Below are 24,587 nucleotides of genomic sequence, written 5' to 3'. Positions count from 1 at the left end.
AGTTTGAAGAAGTTTCAATATAATCGAAAGTAGGTAGCTTATTTGGGCTACCTACTTTCGAAAGAGGGGAGAAGGCTAACGCCAGAACGCATAGAAAGTATTTCTTGCATGCCTATTCCAAAGACACACAAAGGAGTCAGAGCCATAATAGGCATGGCTTCGTATTGCTGACAATGGATCAGTAATTTTGCGTTAATTGTGAAACCGATGGTGAACTTGACTAGAAAGGATGCGGTCATGCCTTTACAATGGGATGAGGAATGTCAGAGAGCGTTTGATCAATTGAAAACTGCATTGTGTTCTGCTCCAGTTTTGGGCACACCAAATTATGAAAAGGTTTTTAGACTGTGTGTAAAAGTGAAGGATGTGCATTGGCGGTTTTGACACAGGAACAAGGTGGAAGAAATAGGCCGTGCGGCTATTTTTCTTCTGCGCTGGACCCTGTAGCGCGCGCACTACCACGATGTTTGCGATCTGTCGCGGTGGCTGCTGCGTCGGTGAAACAAACGGAAAGGATGGTATTGGGGCACACTTAAATTCTGATTGTGCCACATGCCATAGATGTCCTATTAAATAGGACACGGACGCAACACCTCACCTCCGCTAGACTGACAAGATATGAGATTATCTTGTTCGCGCCCAATATCCAAATTATGAGGTGTAGCGCTTTGAATCCTGCAGAATGAATGCCCCTGCCCATAAAAGAAATTGGTGACAACGAATCACCACCCCATGATTGCTTAATGGTCACTGAGGAAGAAACGAAGGGGAGAGTTGATTTAAGTGACACCCCACAAAAAGAGCCAGATGGAGTTATTTTGTGACGGCTCTTGTTTCAAATTACCTGATGGCAAGACAACTGCCGCTTACGCTATCACTACCCCAGAGAGCGTTGTAGAAAGCAGAAGAATCCCCTACAACTCGGTTCAAGCCGCAGAAATAGCATTGACCAGAGCCTGCGAGATTTCTGAAAATGTGAATATATATACTGATAGTCAGTATGCTTTTGGGGTGGTTCATAACTTTGGTCGACTCTGGGCTGAGAGGTTTCTTGACATCACATGGTGCCAGAATTCAACATGGCCCTTTGATTGTACGATTGCTGTCTGCACTCACGTTTCCAAAGCGCCTAGCAATAGTGAAATGCAAGGCACATAAAAAGGTAACATGCAAAGTGGGAGAGGGAAGCGCATTTGCAGACAGAATTGCAAAATAAACTGCCACTGATTTGAATAATAAAATGATGACAGTCCGGTCTGAGGAAGTGCCCTGTATGATAGAAGATGGAATTGCCACTGTCAAAGAAATGCAGGCCGAAGCCACGGCCGATGAGATACAAGGATGGGCAGAGGGCTCTGCTGAATTAGATCTGGAGGGTTGTTGGGTGGACAAGGGAACTAAAAACTGGATGTTGCCAAATTCTTATGTGACTGCAATGGTCACAATGGCTCACAGCCCTACTCACATCTGTGCGAGAAAAATACAGCACCTGTCTACGGTATGGCAGAATGTAAACATAAAGAAGAATGCAAAGAGGTCGGTGCAGAACTGTATCACATGTTTACAACACAATGTAGGAAAGGGAACAGTGACTCCAATAGGCAGTTTTGGCCCGCCCTCTATGCCTTTTGAGGTAATCCATTTTGATTTCATAGAGATGGAGAGATGCCAAAACTTAAAATGTCTTGGTGGTGATCAGTGCATTCAGCAAGTGGGTGGAGGCATATCCCTTAAAAGACTGCACACCGATGAGTATGGCAAAAAAATGCTTAAAGAATTTTTTGCCCGTTTTGACTTGCCCCGTGTCATATGGTCAGATAATGGTCCACATTTTGTGAGCACAGTGATATTACAGATATGTGCAGGTCTCCAGATTAATAAGAGATTTCACAGTTCAAGACATCCGAGTTCGGCCGGTCTTGTGGAGAGGCACAACGGGATCCTCAAGTCAAAAATAAGCAAGATATGTGCAGGAAGCAAGTTGATTTGGGTGGATGCATTACCAATAGCGCTATTATGCATGCGTATGTCTATACAGGCTAGAACCGGGCTCTCCCCGTACAAAATCATAATGGGGAGGCCGGCAAATGTTTGGTGCGCACCTCAGCCAAACCGACTTAGCGAGGTAGAACATCCTGTGCTTAGTACTTATTGTGGCCTTTTAATGCAGAAATTGCATTTGATTCATCAGCAGGTGCAGGAGGCTCTACCAGTGAGATACACCGGTCCGGGGCACGTGCTGGAGCCAGGCGACTGAGTGCTGCTTAAGAATTTTGAAAGAAAATCATTGTTAGCACCCAGGTGGCGCGGCCCCTATCAAGTACTCTTGGCACCACAGACGGCAATACGGGTGGATGGACGGAAGGCGTGGATCCATGCCACCGATGCCAAAAAGATCCCATATTCGCTGAAAGACTTGCCTGACCCAGACGACCGGAAAGAGACAACGGTCCCAGAAACGAAAGAAACTGTTGCCAGTAAACTGCCACAAAATCTGCCCGAGCGAGAAGTGAAACTCGAAACTAAGCCTGAAAAGATTGCCAAACAGGGGGAAGGGCAAAGAGTGCCCCAACGTTGCCCAGCAGAATCTACATCACTGTTGGCCGACACGAAATCTGCATTGCAAATACCGGCAGACACTAAACGTGTACCCTTTTGGCGCCCACCAGCACTTGCCAGCACGGCAAAGACCGAATCTGCATCACTGGCGCGGCGCACACCAGCACCTGCCGTAGCGCCACAGGCTGACTTTGAGCCTGGATCTGGAAGTGCACCGGCACTGTTCACAGATCACACAATACCAGGAGTGAGGCGATATGATTTACGGCCTCGAAAGACAAAGTGAACCACAGTTCTTAGGTGCTTATGTTAACCTCTGGTTCCGCTCATGGACGGAGAAGGAACTAGAGGTGTAGAGGAGAGAAGCGTGAGAATTGTGCAAACCGGACAATTAAAGACTCGTGGCTCCTCGGTGCGATCATAAAAAGTACATGTGTCCGGAACCAGAGCGGACATGCTGGGCGCATATGGTACTAAGGCAATAGATAACTGTTCAGAAGTCCTCTGAGCAGTATGAGAGAGGACAAGTGAACTTGCCTAAAACAAATAAGCAAATCCAGACTATAAAGGGCTGGCAGACTGAACTGTGACAATTCCGTTGAACTTATTGACATCAGGACAAGTGCAACGAAGAGAGATATCCACGACGAACTTTAATCAGGGAGGACGACGATGAGAAACATGTCGGGACCGGTTTCAGCCTCCTCCTGCACCGCTGCTGAGATTGCGTTAGTTATAAAGACTGTAAACTTAAGGAAAACGCATGGTAAAAAAATTGTATGCTGGCATTGACAATAATCATGTGCTTTATGAGTGTGGTAGCACCAATAACGACAGCGTTGGTGTTATGGTATGTGGAATCTATGCACCCATTGGGAATGTTTTTACCAATAGTTAATATATCCACTACTGAAAGCCCGGTTAAGGTGATTACTTATACCTTGTCCCCAATGGAAGAAAGACACAGAGAAGGGTATGGGAACAATACGCTGTTACTCATTATGAATATGATGCATGCAATTCTAAAGAAAACTAATTGCTGGGTATGCGCCCATTTACGGCAGCATGCTGAGAAAGGAATAGGTTGGTATGTACAGCCATTACCATTAAGTTCTGCATGCAGTGCATCTTTAAGTGCAATGTTTTATGGGAAATGGAATAAGAGTGGTACGGGTCAATTAGACAGAACAAACATGAATAAGTTTGAGGAAACAATTGAGGCCTGTGGGTTGTTCCATATTCCATAAAGCGCGAGTGATGATCCCAGAACCTACGAGAAAAAGTACGTGAAAAATAACACGACAAAATAGACAAGATAGATTGTCCCCTCCAGTGAAAACATCTGTAATGACGTTTCGTGTAAGAACAGACGGGAACAAAGATGCAGTTCCCCCTTCTTACACAGTGAATTATAACCCGAGAACTTTCCCTTTTTGTCTAAAAAAGAAAGGCGCCTATTCAGTAGGAACATTTACTGGATGCATGAATACAGTGGTATTAAAATGGGAAATAGAACCAGTATATGTGGGAGGTCCAGTCTATTTTATATGTGGAGAGAAAGCATATCCTTGGTTGCCCAGAAACTGGGGAGGTACATGTTACCTAGGTCTACTGTTCCCGGGAGTGTTCCTCTTAGAAACATCAGACATGGCCAGACTATCCAGATCTAGAACCAAAAGGAGTAGCAAAGGTGTTTTGATAGCGACTGACGTAGCAAAATCATGCATTCCATTCTTGTCCCAGATAGTGAACTCCTATAACATAAGGCAACTGTCCAGAATACTAAAAGATACCATAAACACAACGACAGATTTACTATTTAACATGACGTTGGAAGAAAAAGGAATCGGGTTAATGACGCTGCAAAATAGAATGGCTCTCGATGTGATCCTGGTTGATTGTGGGGGAATTTACAAGATTGTGGGATCAGCGTGCTGTTTATTTGTAGATGACTATTCCCCTACGATTTTTGAAGCAATAAAGAAAATGCATGTCCTAAGCTCCGAACTCCCTACTGGAGAAGGGGGCTGGGGAATAGAGTCCTGGTTTTGGGGAATACTGCGTTCTTGGGGATGGAAGTTGATCTCGATATTAGTAGTGGTGTTTGGAATATTCATAACGTGCTGTTGTTGCATACACTGCCTACCGTTAGTTTGCACTGAGGTAACTGAGGGATGTACGGAGGGATGTATGCATATGATAACAAAAAGAAAACAAACTTCTCCAGCATGGGGTCTGGCATGGATTCACATGCTCATGAATATTCCCTGTCGTCAGGCCGGGAATCCTCGGTATAGAAAAAATCAGTTTCGTTTCTGATCTGTCTTTCTTAGTAGTAACCAATCACTAGTCTCTGGGTTATACTGCCCCCAGCCAATGACTGCCCTCTCCCTAAGCCCTGCCTCTGGCAGCCATCCTCAGATTTTTACTGCATGTTCAAGTGTTGGGAGTCCTCGTGCTGTAGCTCTCGAGCTTTTGCTGCGTTTTTGCGCTTTTTCAGGAGATTTTTTCTCATTTTTCGGTTAAAAAGAGCCTCAAGCTCCACCGTTTCTACATCCGATCAACGGGGACCCGTTTCGGAGTTTTTTACGCCCCTCAAGGGTGAAGATTTCGTCGAGTTACGCTTTTGGAGGATTCCAGCAGTTCCGAGGCCTACCCCGGACATGGCCCAGGTGAAAGGAAGCTCGACGCCCGGGAAGCTGTTCAGGACCTGCCCTGGATGCCAGCTTCAGAATGTGTTCAAGGAGGACGAGCATTCGTTATGCCTACTGTCTCCATGAGGACAAGACGCACGTGGAGAAGGACTGTGCGTTTTGTGGGAACATGTCGGAACGGACCATGAAGGATCGCCACCTCCGTCTTGCCAACTGGCTGGAAGGTAGGAGCCTGTCAGGCCAGAAGAAGAAGTCCGAGCGGTCTTCTAAGTCCTGTGAGGGCGCCCCGGCGACGGGGGCCCAACAAAAGGCCAAGCACCGCGAGTCCGCGGGCACCGGGAGCGCCGAACGGTCGGGCTCCTTGGCTGCCAGGCAGGGCGCATCCTCCCCGGCACCATCAACCACGAGCCAACGCTCTGGCTCGGGTAAGAGGAAGTCTGAGAACCCGGCGAAGCTTCTGGAGAGGCCCTGGTCGATCTCGAAGATTCCGGCAGAGGGGGAGCGAGGCTCGGACCCTCCCCCCAAGGTGAAGGCCCCAGGCGTACAGAAGGTGACGATGGCCTTAATTCACCCTGCTAAGACCTCGATTGAGGTTGTCACAGTGGCCCTGGCTCAGCCTCTGGAGGCTACGCTAGTGGAGGCGACCTCAGGATCCAGAGTCTCCCTGCCACCGCGGAGGGAGTCATCTTTCAGGCCCATCGAGAAGACCCCCACGAAGTCCCCGCTGGAAAAGGAGGGGGAGGGGCAGGTGGCCATTGTGGATACGGACACAACCTCTGAAGAAGAACTCATCGAAGTCGTGGAGGAGGCCCAGCCCATCGGGAGGGATCCCGATGAGGGCGACGACGAGGGCGACTGTGTCGCCGACAAGGTTCCTCAAGAGCCCTCGCGCCCGTCGTTTCCAGTGCTGCAGGACACTTCGGCGGCCATTTTGTCAGCAATTCAGTCCTTATGCTCGGAGATAAGGACAAGGTTGCCCCTCCCCCCGACGGAGGTATCTGAGCCACACCCGACGGGGGAACCGGAGCCGGGACCTTCGGAAAGTCCACCGCATAAGAGGACGACGCATCCTCCGCCACCTCTCCCACCTCTGCGGCCCGCTCTGCCCCCCCCCCCCCGGTCAACTACCCACGGGATGATACAGGCACGGACACGGCTGCGACAGGTACAGATGACGACAGAGGCGACGGGACGTGTCCCCCGTCGCCCCCTGCTCGGGCGTCCCGGCCCGACGAGATAGGATCCTTCCATGCCATGATTTCCAGGGCATCCGAGCTCTTCCAGCTCTGCCCTGAAGAGAAGAAAAAGGAAGGGTTCCTTTACCAACGGCGCAAGGCTAAAAGGAAGACGGTCCTCACCGTACCGCTTCTGGATGACATCTGGGATGAGGGGCTCTCCCTCCTCAAGAACCCTGCCACGGGGCTTGCAAAGAGGGACCGGTACGAGAAGTAGTACCGGGTTGCCCCCTTGTGCCTTCGGACACAACCTACCCCGGATTCGGTCGTCTCGGCAGCGGCAAAGAAGAAAGCTGGGGGGGGGGGCATCGGCCTCAACATCAACTTCCCCGCCAGACGGCGAGGGCAGGAAGCTGGACATGATGGGACGACGGGTCATGTCATCCGCAGCGATGACTATCAAGGCGGCCAACGCCCTGGCTATCGTAGCCCGCTACGACAGGGAGTTGTGGTTCAAAATCGCCCCTATATTGGACTTCCTTCCGGACGCCAAAAGAACTGAGGCCCTTAAAATCTTACAGGAAGGTGAGATTGCTTCGGACCACGCCATCACGGTGGCAACAGACATCGCCGACACCGGTTTCCGTCAGTTGGGCAACAGCGTTTGCCTGAGACGACGAGGATGGCTCAAGGCGACGGATTTCCGCCAGGACGTACAAACCAAAGTTTTGGACATGCCCTTCGACGGGAACAACCTTTTTGGAAAGGCGGTTGATGAGTCCCTTCAGGCTATCAAGACAGACACGGAGACTGCCCGTGCACTGGGAGTGCTCCAACGACGACGGCCGTCCTTTCGGAGCACCGGAGGCAGATAAGGTGCCTCCAAGGGATCCGGCAGTGGCTCCTCGACGTCCTGCCAAGCGGCAAGATCTTCGTCTCAGGAGGCCTACAGAGGACGCGGCAAGTCAGGTGGTGCCCGTCGTCGTCGACAGGGAGGTCAAGGAGGCAAGGCGGCCTCCAAACAAGATTGAACCGACCGTGGGGTCGGGCCCCCTCCGAAGCACCCCGGTGGGAGGCCGGCTGACGAGGTTCGAACCCTTGGTGTTGCCAGTTTTCTTCCCGTCGCCTTCATCGCAGGCTGAGAGGACTCTGCACTCGCTGGACGCAGCTGGAGCGCTGAAGTTCTACGTGGACCGCACAAAGAGTTTTCGGAAGACATCACAGCTGTTTGTAAACTTTGGACCTGTGAATCAAGGGAAGGCTCTCTTGAAGGCTTCCATTTCCAGATGGCTCTCCGGCTGCATCATGCACTGTCACCGGTTGGCAAACCGACCGCTGCCCGGCCGTCCGAGAGCCCACTCGACCAGAGCGATCACTGCTACCACGGCGTTCCTTTCTGGTGTGCCCCTGCTCGACATCTGCAGGGCTGCGACATGGAGGTCGACACACACCTTCACGAGATTCTACTGCGTCGATCGGGACTCCAGGGAGGAGTCCAGGGACGGCCAAGCAGTGCTGTGCAACCTGTTTGCTTAAAGTGACCCTGGTGAGGAGGTAAGAGATGCTTAATGTTGAGCCTGTTTTCCACCTCCTGTGGTTGTGCATGTGTATACTGCTATGTATTCTTATATTCATGAGCATGTGAATCCATGCCAGACCCCATGCTGGAGAAGGAACAAGTTACTTACCTGTAACTGTTGTTCTCCAGCATGGGTCTGGCATGGATTCACAAGCGAACCCTCCCGCCTACCCCTCTGCGGCTTTTCACTTGGTAATACTGCCACTTTACGTGCTACCAAATCTGAGGATGGATGCCAGAGGCGGGGCTTAGTGAGAGGGCAGTCATTGGCTGTGGGCAGTATGACCCAGAGACCAGTGATTGGTTACTAATAAGGAAGACGGATCAGAAACGAAACTGATACTGATTTTTTCTATACCGAGGATTCCCGGCCTGACGACGGGGAATATTCATGAGCATGTAAATCCATGCCAGACCCATGCTGGAGAACAACAGTTACAGGTAAGTAACTTGTTCCCCTTATGGCCGGGATGACAGAGACACACATGAAATAAAAACAGTGAAAGAATTAATGGCTATAGATATTAATGAAGATGATGATGCTTATAATATGCAAGATTCCGACATAAGTGCTTCGGACTTATCGTCATCAGATGAGGATACAATAGATGAATGAGACGTTTGGCATACGGCCAAAGGGAGGGTTTGTCAGTCTAGAAAAACGGACCCCTCATGATTGACGGCAAACATATTTTGGTGGCCGTGGGCCAACTGTCTCATGCACGATACAATAGAAATACAGGTTTCCGAGTTTACCAATGAACGGCCATTTTGATGTAACAAGGATCGCCATTTTGTTTTCTAACCATTGCTCATTGCTTTCTGTTCATATTGCTTCGCAGCACATTTTCTGCTTACACTGCTCGACTGTTAATATTGTTGTCTGAACGTGAAAGGACAAGGCCGCAGGGCCGTGAGGCTAATAAGAGTTCGTTGAAACACAACGTAGGCAGCGCCGGGAAGGAATGTCCGGCTCCCTCCCGAATGTAGCCTTGAAGCAGAGCCTCTGGGCATTTAATCATTTCACAGCTGCCAGCCAGTCTCGTTATATGGTAGAATACGTTAGAATAAAGCAGCTAAAGGCTTGAATTATGCTCTTCTTACGGCTCCCCTTTACCGAGCCCTGTAGAGCGTGTCGGCTCCCAGGACACGAATAGCACCTCATAGATAGCAAGGTCTGGAATGTGACTCTTCCCACGTATGCAGCTTGCTTCCAAGAACAGAAGCACTGTGTTCTGTTCAACAAGTGAAAGATGTCTCCGCACTTGCAAAATTGCATATTGTTACTAGAATAGATATTTGAAGGTGTCATATTCGTCGAAAGTGTCCATCACACCGAGTTCAAAGAAACTCAATAAAGGGGGGTGTTAAACATGTCATAGCTGATTGTATGATATGCATTTTGTATATATGTAACTGAGGTACGTAAATCACTCTCTTGCGTCCCTCGAGGTCTAGAGATGCACCTCGCGGGGCGTGAGACCGAGTTGGCCAACTGAGACTATTTGCTTTGCAATAAACCCTAGCTTTGGGAATACAACCTCGTGTCTGGCGTATCTATTGTGTGTGGTGACTTGCCTTGTTTCCATAGACGTGAGGGACCCCTAAGGGCCCCTTTCAAGTTCAGAAATGAAACTGATTTTTTCTTTACCGAGGATTCCCAGCCTGACGACGGGGAATATTCATGAGCATGTGAAACCATGCCAGACCCATGCTGGAGAACAACAGTTACAGGTAAGTAACTTGTTCCTTATATATCTTTCTGTAGACAATAACTTCCTTCTTCAGTGCTCGCCTATGTCTGTCTGTTATTATGCTTGCATATGAGAGCCTTCCCAGTGCCCCTCCTCCCCTCTAGTCCATTATAGTGCCTTGAAGATGTCTTGCTTAACTCTATAGCGCTTGGGGGTTCGGGTGGATCCTGGTTCCTTCCCAACACAACCCTGGTGTTAGGAAAGTTTTCTCTTTTACCAACTTTCTCTACATAGTCTATGGACTCCCAAACCTTTTGCTTTTCTTTTACATACTGTCTGACTTTTTACCGTGCAGTGAAGCCTTCAGCTTCACTCCACTGGCCTTTTGTTCACATGTTATGGGGAAACTGACTAGTTCCTACTGGGAATCGGTTTCCCTTAGTCTTTTGACGTTGTTGCCTTTTTGGGTAACTTTTTAACATTGCACAATGCATCTTCCACTGCATTGTAATGGGGTTTCTTTTGTATGACCGTAGAACTGCACTCAAATTGGATTTTCTGATTACCTAATGTGTGCCTAAGGACAAATTTGGGGCTGCAGTTAGTTTTTATACTTTTTACTGTATTTTTCTTTACACTTACCGTGTTTACCCATTTGGCTACTAACAGTGGCTAGTGTCCCAACATGGCCGTGCCACAAGATCTTTTTTGTTCCTTGATCATCCTGTCCTGTGGGCATCTTCCTGCCCTGCCAGGTCCTGAACATCCTTTTATGGTCATTCACTTGCCTGGTAAAGGCTTGCTTTTCGCGTGCTAGTGCATACCACATATGTGGGGTCCGAGTAAGTGGGCTGGAACTGTCTTGTCCGAATCCACAGCCATTCCAGTGTGTCTGGTGTTCATGCATGAGTCAAACCCACAGCGGTTTCTGATTGGACCACTGCTGGTGTGCATGTGTGGGGCAGATCTTGCCATTGGAGGGCTGAGTCGGACCACTCACCTGACTTTGAGATAAGAGGAGCCCTGCAGACATTCCAGCAGATCTGAAAAGTAGCCAAGTATCCTGTCGTAGCTGTGAAGACCGTGGAACACCTGTGGGGGATCCTTGTGAAGGCCTGGCAAACATTTTCTGAAGTTCCAGTGGAGCCCTGTCTGACTACTGATATCCGAAGACCCACATCATTGCTTCAACCTTCTGGACCGGTAGTAACACTGGTCTCTGCGTCTTCTGGTACCCAAGCAAGTTGGAAGTGTCCCTGAACCACCCAGTGGACTGACCATCGAGTTTTGGCCCGAAACTCCAGGGATCTTCAGCACAGCCAACAAAACGCCCTCCTCTGAAATTTCCCCTGCCATCGACTGGTCCTGAAATAGGAGGCTTCCTTTGACTGTGACAAATGTAACGCCTGCTATCACTGTGCAGTGGTGACCATTCCTAAAACTGGCTTTCCCGCATCTGGAAGACACCTGCATCAGTGTTTCTTGCATTGTTTGTCGAAGAGGTTGCATCAAGCACAAAATCCTGTGTCCGACTGGAACTCTTCTTGCACCCGTAGCCCAAGCAACCAGAAACTTGCATCAGGCGACCCGCCAATACTGAGGAGAAACCGAAGTACGGGGTTGTAAATTGTAGCAATACTTACCTGCCCCCCTATCTCCACCCTTGAAAAGTTTGCATAACTTAACAAACTTTTGCCATTGTTTGGCTTTGGCAAAACCTGCTGCCGAAATACCTCTGAAAGTTGGGAACAATCTTATTCATTAGAATACGTCCTCTTCTGACTTTTGAACATATCTCCACATCCCCAGGAACCCTCTCCTAATTTTATTCCAACTCCTAACTCTTGGAAGACTTTGATGTTTTGGGCACAAGCCCTCAACCTCAAGGTTGGACTTCGTAAATTAGGATTGCAATTCCTGTGGACAGTTGGTGCTAATCGAATCACTTAACTAACTTTACAGGTATTGGGGGAGGAGGGTGCGATTGCTTATTTTGCACCAACTACAGTGACTGTATACATGTTTTATAGTTTTTAGTATTGTGTGATATTACCTCCCATTAAAACATTTTCAGTGTGTTTTTGGGCCTACAATCGAGTATTTTTGATACTTACTGTCCAAGTGTAACTTTGGAGTTTCACTGTGTGAACTCATTGTAGACCCCTGACCCCACTCGCCTCTCCTGAGATTTATCTTTGGCCTCTCTCCATGCTTCCTTGATTGGTTTGGCTAACTCCAAGAAGTTGCTCCCTGTTCACAATAACAAGGGTGGCCTAAACATCTATCCAGCAGGCCAGAGAAATCCTTTCTAACTCCTGGCACAGAGTTTGGGTGCCTCCCGGCGGGGGACGGGGACTGGCTACCGTCAGCACTCCCGGCGGGGGGACTGGCTACCGTCGGCACTCCCGGCGGGGGGACTGGCTACCGTCAGCACTCCCCGGCGGGGGTGCGGGGGACTGGCTAACATCAGCACTCCCCGGCGGGGGACTGGCTAACGTCAATGGATCTTCATGATGTCTATTTCCCCACCTACTCTGGAAGGAACACCGTCACTACCTCGGATTCACTCTGGAAGATCAACTCCACCAATATAGGTGCCTTCCATTTGCTCTGAATGCGGCCCAGATTATTGATGAAAGTGCTTTCAGTGGTCGCTGCTCCTTTTCAACATTTATCCCACCTGGACAATTGGTTGATCAGTGCGCCCTCCCGGGACGAGAATCTGAACAGTCTTGCAGTCGTTCACAGCAATCTACCCGATCTGGGGTTTTCCATCAACATGAAAATGTCCTCATTTGTCCAAGCCCAGAAGAGTATAAGAAGGTATGTTATTGGGTTGCCCCTAAAGTAGTGTCCAGTCCCAGGTGTCCCTCTCAGGATCACCATTTCTTTCCATATGGTGATTTTATCACCCTACACAAGTTTTAAGGATTAGTAGGGAGTAGGGTGGTAGACATGGAGGTGCCATCAGCGCTTATTTTTTTAATCCTGTTCTGACCACAAGGTGTCCTCAAAATGGGCATGTGAGTCACTACTGGCAGCCTCCATGCTGGTCCTAACTGGTTTAGGCCAGTATAGGTCTTTTGAGTATGTCTCTCACTTCCTTTGCCGTTGTATAAGGCTTAGTGGCATTCCTCTGACCAGCGAGTATGGTTGGTCGTCTAATCCTTACCCACAGCCTCGTAGTGTTTGGCGTGCTGACTTTTGGCCAGCATCTTTGTGCACGGGTATCTAGGCTTTGCCCTGCCACTTTTGCACTCTATTGGTTTCCTGTTCTGCAACGACAAGGAAGCGAGTATGCTGACCTGGTGAATGACATTTTTTCAGCAATTCCTGCTGTTGACGTTTTTAACCTTTACCTAGCCATACTGTCTACTGACTGTGGTTTGGGCATATCCTGGTTTGTTTTTTTCATGTGGATGTCTAGTCCGGCCCCCTGAGGTTTCCTACTGTCTCCCCACAGTTTGCCTGGACCGTTTTTGGGCTGTTTTAACACCACCACCCGCCATTTACCACCCTAATATTCTGATTCGCTGTGGGTCGTTGCAAGAGTACAGAAGGTGGTTCAAGCTTTATCTGCCAGCAGATCATCTGCTTGGGAACCATTTTCTTCTGAGCGGTCTTCCTTCTTGGATCACTGAGCTGCCGGGAGCTGTTTCTACAGGATCTCTCCCCTTTCAGGAGTCATCCTCACCCATAGTTGCAGGCATGATGGTAGACATCTTGGGAAGGCGTGTTTCTTTCCCAGGTTGCTGTTGGCCCAGGGTTCAAGTCCTAGAAAACCGATTCCTGCAAACTGCATCCGTGGGAAAGAGCCGTTTACTCACCATGTTTTTTGTGCTGCTGGAGCCGTTTACACCGAAACTACTAGCGTGAGTACCTACCTTTTGGGTTCTGGGGTGGGATATTTGAGATGCCCCTGGGTGTCCCTCTAGCCTGGGGTATATATTCCTGTCAGGCGAGTCTTCACTACAATCACCAAAGGCTTCTATCGAGGGGTTCTCCTGCTTCTTCGCCTGGGTCCATCTTCCGACCTCTCTCACGTCTTTGGAGTTTACAGTAGCCTTCCCTGGGGTTGCCATTCGCAGCATCTGCACCTGTAGGTTATTATAGACTTGCCTACACCGAAGTAGATGCCCTCTCCCATTCATTCCAGTTACTGTGAGCTTACCTGGAACTCTCCTAAAATTGACATGGGGTACTTTTCCTAGATCACCTAGGGGTTCAGTGAGCTCTGGACCAATGCTGTTCTTGGTACCTGCCTGTAAATTATATTTAATTGTTAAAGTCTTCATATGCATTCCTTTCACGGGACTGTAAGTGTAACATTGTGACCATTTCTAGTAACTAATTATTTTTTCCCTTGACATGCGTGAGATGTGTTGCTAAAATGTTGTACTTATTCTTGGAAGCCTTTGGCTAGGGTTTACAATTGTTCCATTCTCTCTGCCTGTAATATACTATATGCGCCTGTGCGTTAATCCTTGTGTAATGCCCTGGGGAGTTCAAATGAAAATGGAGTACTGTTTCAGGTCTTAAAGATTTAGTACATATTTCTGCTGGTAAAATGTTTTCCCTTCTTTTACCTGGTATAGGGCCTTCCGCATCTACTCAGCTTGAGGCGTGTCTTTGGGGCACTGTACATTATTGTGCATGCCCACAGGGGGCTTGCCTGTTTGCTAGGGTTTATGGTGCCCATGTTCTCCCCACCCTCTGTTATTTTATGTTGGGTGCTCACCTCTGGTCGAGTGCCCCCATATAGATGACATTATAAGAAGAGTCCTTGTATAGGCAGTACTGTTTTTATAATATGCTTGGTATATTTTTAATGTGTATTAATACCTAAAGCCCTTATTTGAGCTGATGGTTTTGTGTGTTACTTTGTTAAAGCATATGTTTTTTCAGCATGTAAAGTGTAGTATATTTTCTGGAGTTTTGTGTGGACTAATTGTACCTGTGTATTGACCACCTGCTCCATCCTGAGAGTGAAGCCTTGTTGCAATGACCATGTTAGCGAGAGAAACTGTAGTTTGGCCTCCCTTTCTTGTCCGGTGTTGGCCTTCCTCCAAGGATTAGATGTGTGTAGCACCATCAACAGAGGGTGGTACAAAAACTGCTTTACCATTAAATTAGGGAAATGTGGTCTTGCTGCCCTAAATAATGAACGGGTGGGTTTCATGCAAGCTGACTGTGTTTTGTATTTTCTAGGCGGGGAGCGCGGATGGGCCAGATTACAGCGCATTGAAGAAGCAGGATCTTCTTCCGGGTAGCATTTACCGCTTTAGAGTGGCTGCAATCAACGGCTGCGGAATTGGCCCTTTTAGTAAAATTAGTGAGTTCAAAACGTGCATCCCCGGTTTCCCTGGTGCACCTTCAGCTGTCAAAATTACCAAGGTGAGAAACGTGTTATGAGAATGTCTGTGGTGTAAGGGGCTTTCTAGTAGAATTAAGCTTTCGCCCTACATTGTGCCTGTATTTGAAGACTCTTGTTAAATGTCTTTAGGGATGGACGAGTAAATCTTAGTTGTCATTGAGGTCTTTAAGGCCCCCTTTGGCATGCCTCTGCATCGAGCACTGGTTTTGGTTAGCTACTTCAGAGCCACTGCTTGTGTATGGTGATGAAAACCTTCTCTAGTCCACTAAGCAAACTCGCTTGGTAACTAGGCAGAGCAGTAAGGCTTAGAAGAAGATTGGGGGGTTTGTGGTGAAGTAAAATTACCAGATATGAATGATTGTCAAGCCAAGGATTGTCCACGCAGGTATACTTATAAGCACAGGTGCTTCAAAGCAAAACACTAAAAGGTAAGTCAAATTGTGTATGTTACGCATACAATCTCAGTTCAGTATCTAAAGTGGGGCATGCACGACATTTTCAAATTTACTCCATTACAATAAAGATTTTCCATAATAACTTACTAGAAAGTCTTGATTCTATTAAAGACACGGAGGCGAGCATTATGCTTCTCTTTCTTTTATTTAAATATTTAAAGAAAGGCTCAGCAGCAAGATATTTTTGTGCACCAAGTGTTATATGAGTAAACATAGAAAAGGGGGTTCACTAAATATATAATATAACAAGTAAAACATAATATAACAGTAGTATCTTCGGAGTTCTGAAGAAACAAACTCCATTTCCCAGAGTTCCCTAGTGTCACCAAAGAAACATCAACATGTGACTTAGTCCTCCAATGGGTGTCCTGATCCCTTCATAAACAGTCCTAAACATGATGCGACTTCCTCTTTCGAAGCTGCGAACTTGGCTGTCCATGGAAAGGTAGCACTTGAATTTGTTAGATCTGTTGAACAGTTGATCAAGTGGATTTGTCGGCAGGCGCTGTCGAAAAAAGGAGATAGAAAGCAAAATTACTTCATGTATATAACAACCCTTGTTCCCTTATCGGGGTGGGAGAAAATGTCATTGGTTATTTATTTATTTCTCATAAAATGCAATCATTTCTTTGTGAGTTTTAGTAACTTATAATAATACATTGTCACAATTAGAAGAGATGTACAGTATTATTTTCTCATTGGGTGGGATAATGCTCGCCTCCGTGTCTTTAATAGAATCAAGACTTTCTAGTAAGTTATTATGGAAAATCTTTATTCTATGTCAAGACCGGAGGCTCCCATTATGCTTGTTTAAAGCTTACTCACCACAATAGATGCTGGTTGATCTACTGGTTTTAAGTAGAATTGTTTAAATACTGATTCGCTTGCCCAGTCTGCCATTCTCATAATGTCTTCTAGTCGAACTCCAGCCTGAAAGGCTTTAGATGCCATAGCTCCCCTCACAGAGTGAGCTCCGAAGTGCTGGGTATCTATCCCGGCTTGAGTTAGAGTCCAGCGCACCCAGCGCGCTAAAGTGGGGGCGGAAACTGGTTTGTGTGGTTTACGCAGAGCTATCAGTAGTTGCCCGTTGGGGAGGGCCCTAAGGGGGGCTGTCTTTTCTTCATAAACCTTCAGGCATTTCACCAGACAAAGTTTGGGTTGGTCCTTGAAGGCGGGGTAAGAAATTACCCTAGAGTTACATTTCGTTCTTCTGTGTATGTGAAATACAATACCGTCAGGAGAAAAGGTTCTGCCCGCTAGGTCAAGGGCTCTGACATCAGAGACTCTCCTGCAGGAGACTAAGCAGAGTAAAGTAGTAAGCTTGCCCGAGAGGGCTGTACGTGATAGTTCCTCATTATGATGCCATGAAAGGAAAAGATTCAATACTTTGTTAACGTCCCAAAGTTTGTCATAGCGGGAAAGGGGCGGCACTGTAAGTCTTACTCCTTTTAATAATCTGCAGACGAGGTGGTGTTCACCAGCTGGTATTCCTTCAATGAGGTCGTGACCAGCTGAAATCGCTGAACGATATGCGTTCACTGTCCTGTAGGCGAGCCCTCTTTCTACTAGAGATGCTAAGAAATTCAAGATTTCCTCTACAGGTGCTGAAATTGGATGTAAGCCTTTTTCCCGGCACCAGGTGCTCCAGGCGCCCCAAGAGTTGGAATATCTTTTAAGGGTGGTAGGAGCCCAGCTTTCCTCAATGAGACTGATCGCCCTGTGTGACATGCCTGGAGTTCTCCATCTTGCCCTGAAATCCTCCATGCTGCCAGGGTCAGAGAACCGTTGAGAAGAAGGGGGTGTCTCTGCCCTGAAGGATCTAGAAGAAGATCTGGAAATTGGGGTAGTAGGATTGGAAAATCCGAGGAAAGTTCCAGAAGGACTGGATACCAGGTCTGAGATGTCCAGACCGGTGCTATGAGGACTAAGTCTGAATGTTCCAGACGGGCCTTCGCCAGGGTCCTCGCTATCATGGTGAATGGGGGAAAAGCATAGAGTACCCCTTGGGACCATTGTTGGAGAAAAGCGTCTGTTGCTGTTGCTGCTGGATCCGGTCTCCAGCTGTAAAACCGTGGTAGCTGTGTATTGAGTCTGGAGGCGAAAAGATCTATGAACATTGGGCCCCAAATCTCCTGGAGGCGGAGGAAGACTCCTCTGTCGAGCTTCCAGTCGCTGTAGTCTGTGGAGTGGCGGGAGTACCAGTCCGCTACCACATTTGATAGGCCGGGAAGATATTCTGCTGTGACTGAGATTCGATGCGCCAGACAGAAGTGCCAGAAGTCCTTGGCTAATTCTGCTAGAGGTATTGATTTGGTGCCACCTAGATGGTTGATGTATCTTACCGCGGAAATGTTGTCCATTTTTAGCAAGATACAGCAACTCGCTCTGCCTCTGGCAAAGGAGCGTACTGCAAAGGAACCTGGCAGAAGTTCTAGGCAGTTGATATGCAGGCCTAGCTCCTGATAGGACCAGGTCCCTCCTGTGGCTATGGAGCCGCATCTCGCTCCCCATCCGGAGCGGCTGGCGTCTGACTCGATGATGATATCTGGAGCAGATCCGAAAATGGCTCTGCCGTTCCAGGCCTCCATGTGGGTGAGCCACCAGTTGAGTTCTGTCCTCGCTTGGGGAGATAATGTTAGGAGTTGAGAGTATGAAAGACTGTGTCTTAAGTGTTGGCCTTTCAGTCTTTGCAATTCGCGATAGTGAAGAGGGCCGGGAAATATCGCTTGAATGGAAGAGGATAGCAACCCTATCACTCTTGCCAGTTCTCGAAGAGAGAACAGGTCCTTCTGCAGAATCCTGCGAATCTCCCTTTTGGTAGAATGGATCTTGGCTGATGGGAGTCGGAGTTGACAATTCTGGGTGTCCACGACAAAGCCCAGAAATTCCATGTTCTTGGATGGAAGAAGAACTGACTTTTCCCAATTTATAAGGAAGCCGAGACTGTGTAGCAAGTCTATAGCTAGTTTGGTCTCTTTCTGAACTAGCTCTTGCGACTGTGCCATAAATATGATGTCGTCTAGATAAATAATAAGACGAACACCTTGCTCTCTTAGATGAGCTACTACCGGCCTTAGAAGCTTGGTGAAAACCCAAGGCGCTGAAGAGAGCCCGAAAGGTAGGCTTGTGAACTCCCAATCTCGATTCTTCCAGGAAAATCTCAGGTAATTCGTATGTGCCTGATGAATTGGTATCGTCAAGTAGGCGTCTTTCAGGTCTAGACGCATGAGCCAATCGTTCGGTCTCAGAAGATCTCTGAGCATGTGTATACCTTCCATTTTGAAATGGCGGTAAATGATGTATTCGTTGAGAGCTTTGAGGTTTATGACTGGTCGTACTTTTTCTTTCCTGCGGACTAGGAATATGGGACTGAAAAACCCTCCCTGGCTTTGACAGGGGCGAATTGCTCTCTTCAGACAAAGATTGTGTATTTCGCTGTCTAAAGCGATCTGATCTGTCTGAGACATTACTATTGGAGTAGGGCGACATGTCTGGATGGGCTGCTCGAAAAATTCTAGGCGTAGGCCCCGAACTGTGTCCCTGACCCAGGCGTCTCCTGATAAGGTATCCCAAGCATTTATAAACATCATTAACCTCCCACCTATAGGAGTCATGGGCGCTGGCGCTGCTATAAGTACACTGACCTGTAGATTGTTGTTGGGCTGGGTATCTGGCCGATCTTCTCCAGGGGCGTCCTCTTCCACGACCTCTTGAGGGAAAGAAAGTGTTGGAGCGCTCTTGCCAGGAATTATGCTGGCCTCTGGAGTGTTGAGATCTTTTGTCGAAGAAATAACGGCCGGAGGAGCGACCTCTGCCTCGCCCGGCCCTGGTGAAAACCTTGGACGCGAAGACTCTTTTTATGGAGGCTTGTGCTTTGTCCAATGCTGTAAATATTCCCACGAATTTCGCCATTTCCTTCATAAAAGGATCTCCAAAAAGCAGACCTTGTGCTGTTGGACCGGACTCTGTGTCTGCCAGCTCGCTCAGTTTGGCGTCTATTTTATATAGGATGCCTTTTCGGCGCTCTGTCGAAATAGCACAACTGGCGTTGCCTAGAAGGCAAATTGCTCGTTGAACCCAACCAGAAAGTATTACCGGGTCAATGGGGTTAGAGGAGTTTATTGCTTCTTCCGCTAGATCTGAAATCTTGGCTAGTGGCCCCGCCACGTCTAGTACTTTGTCCTGGCAGGACTTCCAGGCACGGTCTATGCCTTTCCTTGGGTCTTTTACGTTTTTACCTAGGAAGGTAATCCTCTTTGAATCTAGTTCTGGTGTTAGAGCCACTTTGTCCGCAATATCCGGACGTGGACATTCCGCTCGAAGTCTAGCTCTGACTTCTTTATCCAGTGGCTTACGTAGCCTGAAATGAATGTATTTTGATGTCTTTGAAGATGGTTCCCAGTCTGTGGATCTGGGGTGCATAAGGTCTTCCGGAGTAAACATCCCCTCTGCAGGAAGCTTGTTTCCGGTTGTGTTCTTGGGGATGGGGTCTGCCGCAGTCCCAGAACCAGAGGGTTTTGAACCCTCTATTTGAATTTCCTCTTCAGATGAGGATTGAGAAGGATCAGCGTCGTAGACGCTCTTGTTTTGGTCATCTTCAGTGCCCTGTCCATATCTCTCCGGGCTGGAGGGTACATTTTCCCTCATTTCTTCCTCTGGGTAAGAGGGTTCATGGGAAGAGGTTACCTTCCTGTTCATAAAGGCTTGTTTCAGCCTGGAGAAGGCGTCCGAAACGGCAGCTGTGGCATCTGTTGGCTGGCTCGGGGGGGTCATAGAGCTTCTGCTCTTGCGAGCTGGTATACATCCCCCTTTCGTAAGGTGCTTCCTCTTTTGCGTTCTCTTCCTCCCAGGGGGGGAGGTCCCTCTTAAATGCTCTTCCATAGTTTCTAGGCGTTGTTGAATGGGAACGAGCATGTCTGTTACTGCTTTCCTAATACTGGTCTCCACAGAGGATCCCAGTACTTTTTGTAAGCTGTTAGCCATTGCCACCTCATCTATATAGCAGTGATCTTCCTCCGTCTCAGACCAGGGCTGATCTGATTGGGGTGAGTACTGCGCTGCCATAATAAAGTTTAAAGCACCTTACTCACTTTTTTTTTTTTTTTAAATTTTTTTTATTGTCTTGTCTTCTGGGCCCTTGAACGCCTTCTCTCACTGCCCAGTAAATCAGTTCAGCTTTCTTTATAGAATGCTGAACGGGAGAATTTTCTCTCCCTTTTTTTTTTTTTTTTTTTTTAAATTTATGCAAATTATGTATTCAGATATATTTTACAGCACTCGCGTGCGAATTCCTGTCGTTCCGATGGAAAGAAGTATGTATTGCTGCCGCCTGACGCCTGAGGAGAAATTTCCGGCGCTCGAGTTCGCAGAGACCGTTATAAAATGAGGGTCATGCGCACTCGGGCGACGGATAGAGGAAGGGACCAGGAAGAGCAGGAGCTCCCCTGGTGGTTAGCGGGCGGCACTGCGAAGCGAGGCCTCGAATTCCGCGGTCTCCGACGCCAGCAGAAGGCAGCCGGCGTCGGAGTCAACAACGAAGGCAATTGACCAAAATGAAATCAATTTAAAGGCAAGGTACGCTCATAAACGATAATTAAACATATATATATAAAACAATGTCAATTATTATGTAACGTGTCATAATCAGAGGTAAACATGAAGGTACTTATCTCTTGCTGTGAGCAGCAAAGAAAGAGGAAGTCGCATCATGTTTAGGACTGTTTATGAAGGGATCAGGACACCCATTGGAGGACTAAGTCACATGTTGATGTTTCTTTGGTGACACTAGGGAACTCTGGGAAATGGAGTTTGTTTCTTCAGAACTCCGAAGATACTACTGTTATATTATGTTTTACTTGTTATATTATATATTTAGTGCACCCCCTTTTCTATGTTTACTCATATAACACTTGGTGCACAAAAATATCTTGCTGCTGAGCCTTTCTTTAAATATTTAAATAAAAGAAAGAGAAGCATAATGGGAGCCTCCGGTCTTGACATAGAATTAGGGACTGTTAAAATTTCACCGAATGTGGGCGGGGGTGGGGGGATGTTAACCAATTCTTACACCAATGTTACCGAGCCTTATCTAGAAGGAAGTGCCAGTCCACAGGAGCTAAACCTAATAAGTCCAATCAATAACCTAAGAGCAAGTGTTCCACAAAGTTCAAGTGAAGTTACCCAGTTTGGGCTTCTTTGCAGGAGATTCAAAGTTATTCAAAATTCTCCCATAGGGGTACAGGGGCGATCCAATTTCTATCCTCCAGGAAGGCAACGGATGGAATCCCATAACCCGGTTCCACCACCCAGGCAAGGGGGTAGCTCCAGGGATGGACTCTGTCCTATGTTAGTGTTGGGTAACATTTTCATGATTATGATAAATCTTCCTAACCTGTGTCAACCCTACAACTTTTTTCTTGGACTTAGTATCTATTTTACCTTGTCCCTAGGTAAAGGGGAATCTTTTTCCCCTCTCACCTAGTCTTACTCTTTATGGGTGATGTTTGTATGTCCCTCCATAGTGTATAGTTGAAGTTATATCCCCCTTTACATTGTATATATTGAGCCAACACACCGCACCTTACATGGTGTGCTGGTGGGATACACTGTATCCCCTTTCTTACTTACCTGGTAACATTTTGTTACAATTGCAAGTTTACTTGAATGGCTGGTGGCAGTGTAAACTACTTTTATGACTTTTAGTCACTATTACTGGCAGGCTGTTAATTCATCCTCGGCAATACACAGAAGGGCCACCATTTTGCTAAAATGGTGGGCTGCTTCTTTTTTCTCCTTTTCACGTGTGCTTGCTGTTTCTGAGGTCTTCCCCTGCCATTCTAGGCAGGAGCAACCTCAGTGAAGTTTTGTCTTCAGCGGGAATCCTGTGGATTCCCCGCCCACGCTCCAGAGTGTCTGAAAAGGTAGGACGCAAGGGAAGAGTCCAAAACTCTGCAGCCCTTTCTCTTTCTCTTTGCATGAAAAGGTACAACTCCCAGTGGGGGGCTAGCTGTCCTGTTTGGACGGCCAGACTGCCCCTTGCTGTAAAATGTAGGGGTAGAGTGCAAAAGTTGTGCTGTAGTTTCTTTTAGATACTCTGCACCTGGATGCTGCTGACAAGTCGACCACTGGAGCTGAAACCAAAAAGGAAAATAAAGAAAAGACTGCTGTAGCGTTTTCCACTGGCCGGAGAGCCTGCTGTGTAACTGGAGCCAGCAGTAACCCTTCTTTCCAATCGATCTGGGGGTCCCGAACACGATGACTCCTATCCAGAGGCTGGTGAGATCCACTAGTCTCAAGTAGACCTGCATTTTGAGCCATCCTACTGCATGCTGCGAACTTGTTGTGTTGCAATACCCTGGGCGCTTGAGCCATTGCACAGTGAACGGTTTTACGAATTTCGAATCTTGCTGAAACTTTTGGGGGCATCCTACTGGACCGCCAGAGACTTCATTTGAGTCCTTGAAGTCACCTCACCAGTGTGCTGGACCAGATTAGCAACGGGATTCCGACCAGCGATATTCAGTCTTCTACTGGCTCCTGAAATGTGCGCCAAAACCACAGAGCTGCATCCTTCCGTGAAGAAATTCTTGCCTGGAGCCTTCCCTGTTGATCACTGCTGATCCCTGCTGCAAATTCCCTTCCACTGTCCTTTCTTCAGTCACCACAACAAGGAATTGAAGGACCATGTTTATAACTGCAGATCCTGATGACATCCTGCGGCAACCTCTTCTGTGATAAGTGTTGGGAGAATTCTCATTTCTGTGCCGATTCCCTTCAACCTTTAAGATCCGCAGCTCTTTTTGCTGGACTTTAGGACATTTTAATTTTAGCCCTGGAGTGATCGAGACCTTTTGCTCCCTCTCATGTGTTTTGATCTGATTTGGATTATGCGTTTCCTCTGTTTTTGGAGTCGACAAACTCCATAGGCATCTACTTTTTGTATAGTGACACACAGCATCTTCAGTGCAGTGTCCCAGACAAATCCTTTAGATTTCTCACAAGGTTTAAATATCTTTTTGTGTGTGAACTACCTTTCTATTAGTAGGTCCATCACACCCCATTTTATGTGGAGTGCTGGGGGTTACCTAGTAGCCCCATATCCTACATTCTCATGTAACATTTTTTGTTACCCTCACTACTTTAAATGGCTGGCGGCAGTGGTTTAATTTTCCTACCATTGTGCTTTTCTTCCGCAGGCTAAATCCTCAACTGCAGTAGAGCACCCATGTGTGACCATTCTGTCAAAATGGCCCGGTCTTCTTTTTTCGCCATTTTCTGTTTGTGAGGTCATTCTTGGGTTTTAAGCTGTGTCAAAACTGAGTTGAAGCATTTGTTTGTTTTGCCTTTGGCAGGCTTCAGTCCTGAAACCCGCCTCTGGCTCCAGTGTCTGGAAAGGCAGGATGTGAGGGAGGTACCCGAAGCTCCCCTGTCCTTTTGTCTCTAGGAATGCCTGAATGCAACCTGTCCTGATTGGCTGTCTGGCTGTCCTTACAGGACAGCCACCCTGCTGTGTGATTGGCAGCCTTTTTCTAATGGACAAGAGAAGCTCTGGAATGGACGACTTATACCCTTGGGTTAGTGGGACCAACTAACCTCGAGACTAACTTCCCTGGACCATCCTCCCCGACTGGCTGTACTTCTTCGCTGTTACAGGAACCGAGTGCCAGGGGTCGAGAAATCTGTAGTTGAGTGAAACTTCTGTAATCCGTCCAGAAGCTCCAGGAATCTCCTAAGGACTCTCCAGAAGCAGGACGACCAGAGTTTGAGTCCCCTCACCAGAGTGCAGGACTCGAGGAGTGAAGGAAGCCAAACCGGTATCCTGGATCCGTAGTGGTGGTGTTTACTGCATGCAGAAACTGTGCAGTGCCGCTGATCCGAAAAGAGCCTTTCGCTGCCGACGACCTCCAAATTGCTGCCGCAAGCGTCCTCCAGACGTCCTCCCTCTTGTCCCACGACTGAGGCTCAGGAACACAGAATCCAGCTGGACCACTGTTCTTCAAACCAAAAGTACCGTTTAGACTTGGGGTATTTACCTCATTATATCCTTAACTGTGTGCTCTTCTCAGTTGAGTCTTACATTGGCTACTTTTGTTGCAGT

General features: G+C 47.7%; 1 protein-coding gene across 1 annotated transcript in view; it reads left to right on the top strand.

Moving 5' to 3' along the window:
• HCFC2 (host cell factor C2) overlaps positions 1–24,587 on the top strand; it is a 389,963-nt gene that overhangs the window by 290,807 nt on the left and 74,569 nt on the right. The window contains exon 11 of the mRNA XM_069629914.1: positions 14,870–15,055. Within this exon, the coding sequence (XP_069486015.1) occupies positions 14,870–15,055 (186 nt within the window). The remainder of the gene's footprint in view (positions 1–14,869; positions 15,056–24,587) is intronic.

Source organism: Ambystoma mexicanum, chromosome 12 (assembly GCF_040938575.1).
Source record: "Ambystoma mexicanum isolate Mex_15411 chromosome 12, UKY_AmexF1_1, whole genome shotgun sequence".
In the NCBI taxonomy this organism is placed as follows: Eukaryota; Metazoa; Chordata; class Amphibia; order Caudata; family Ambystomatidae; genus Ambystoma; species Ambystoma mexicanum.
The sequence above is the reverse complement of the archived record's forward strand: the minus strand, read 5'-3'. Positions and strand labels throughout refer to the sequence as shown.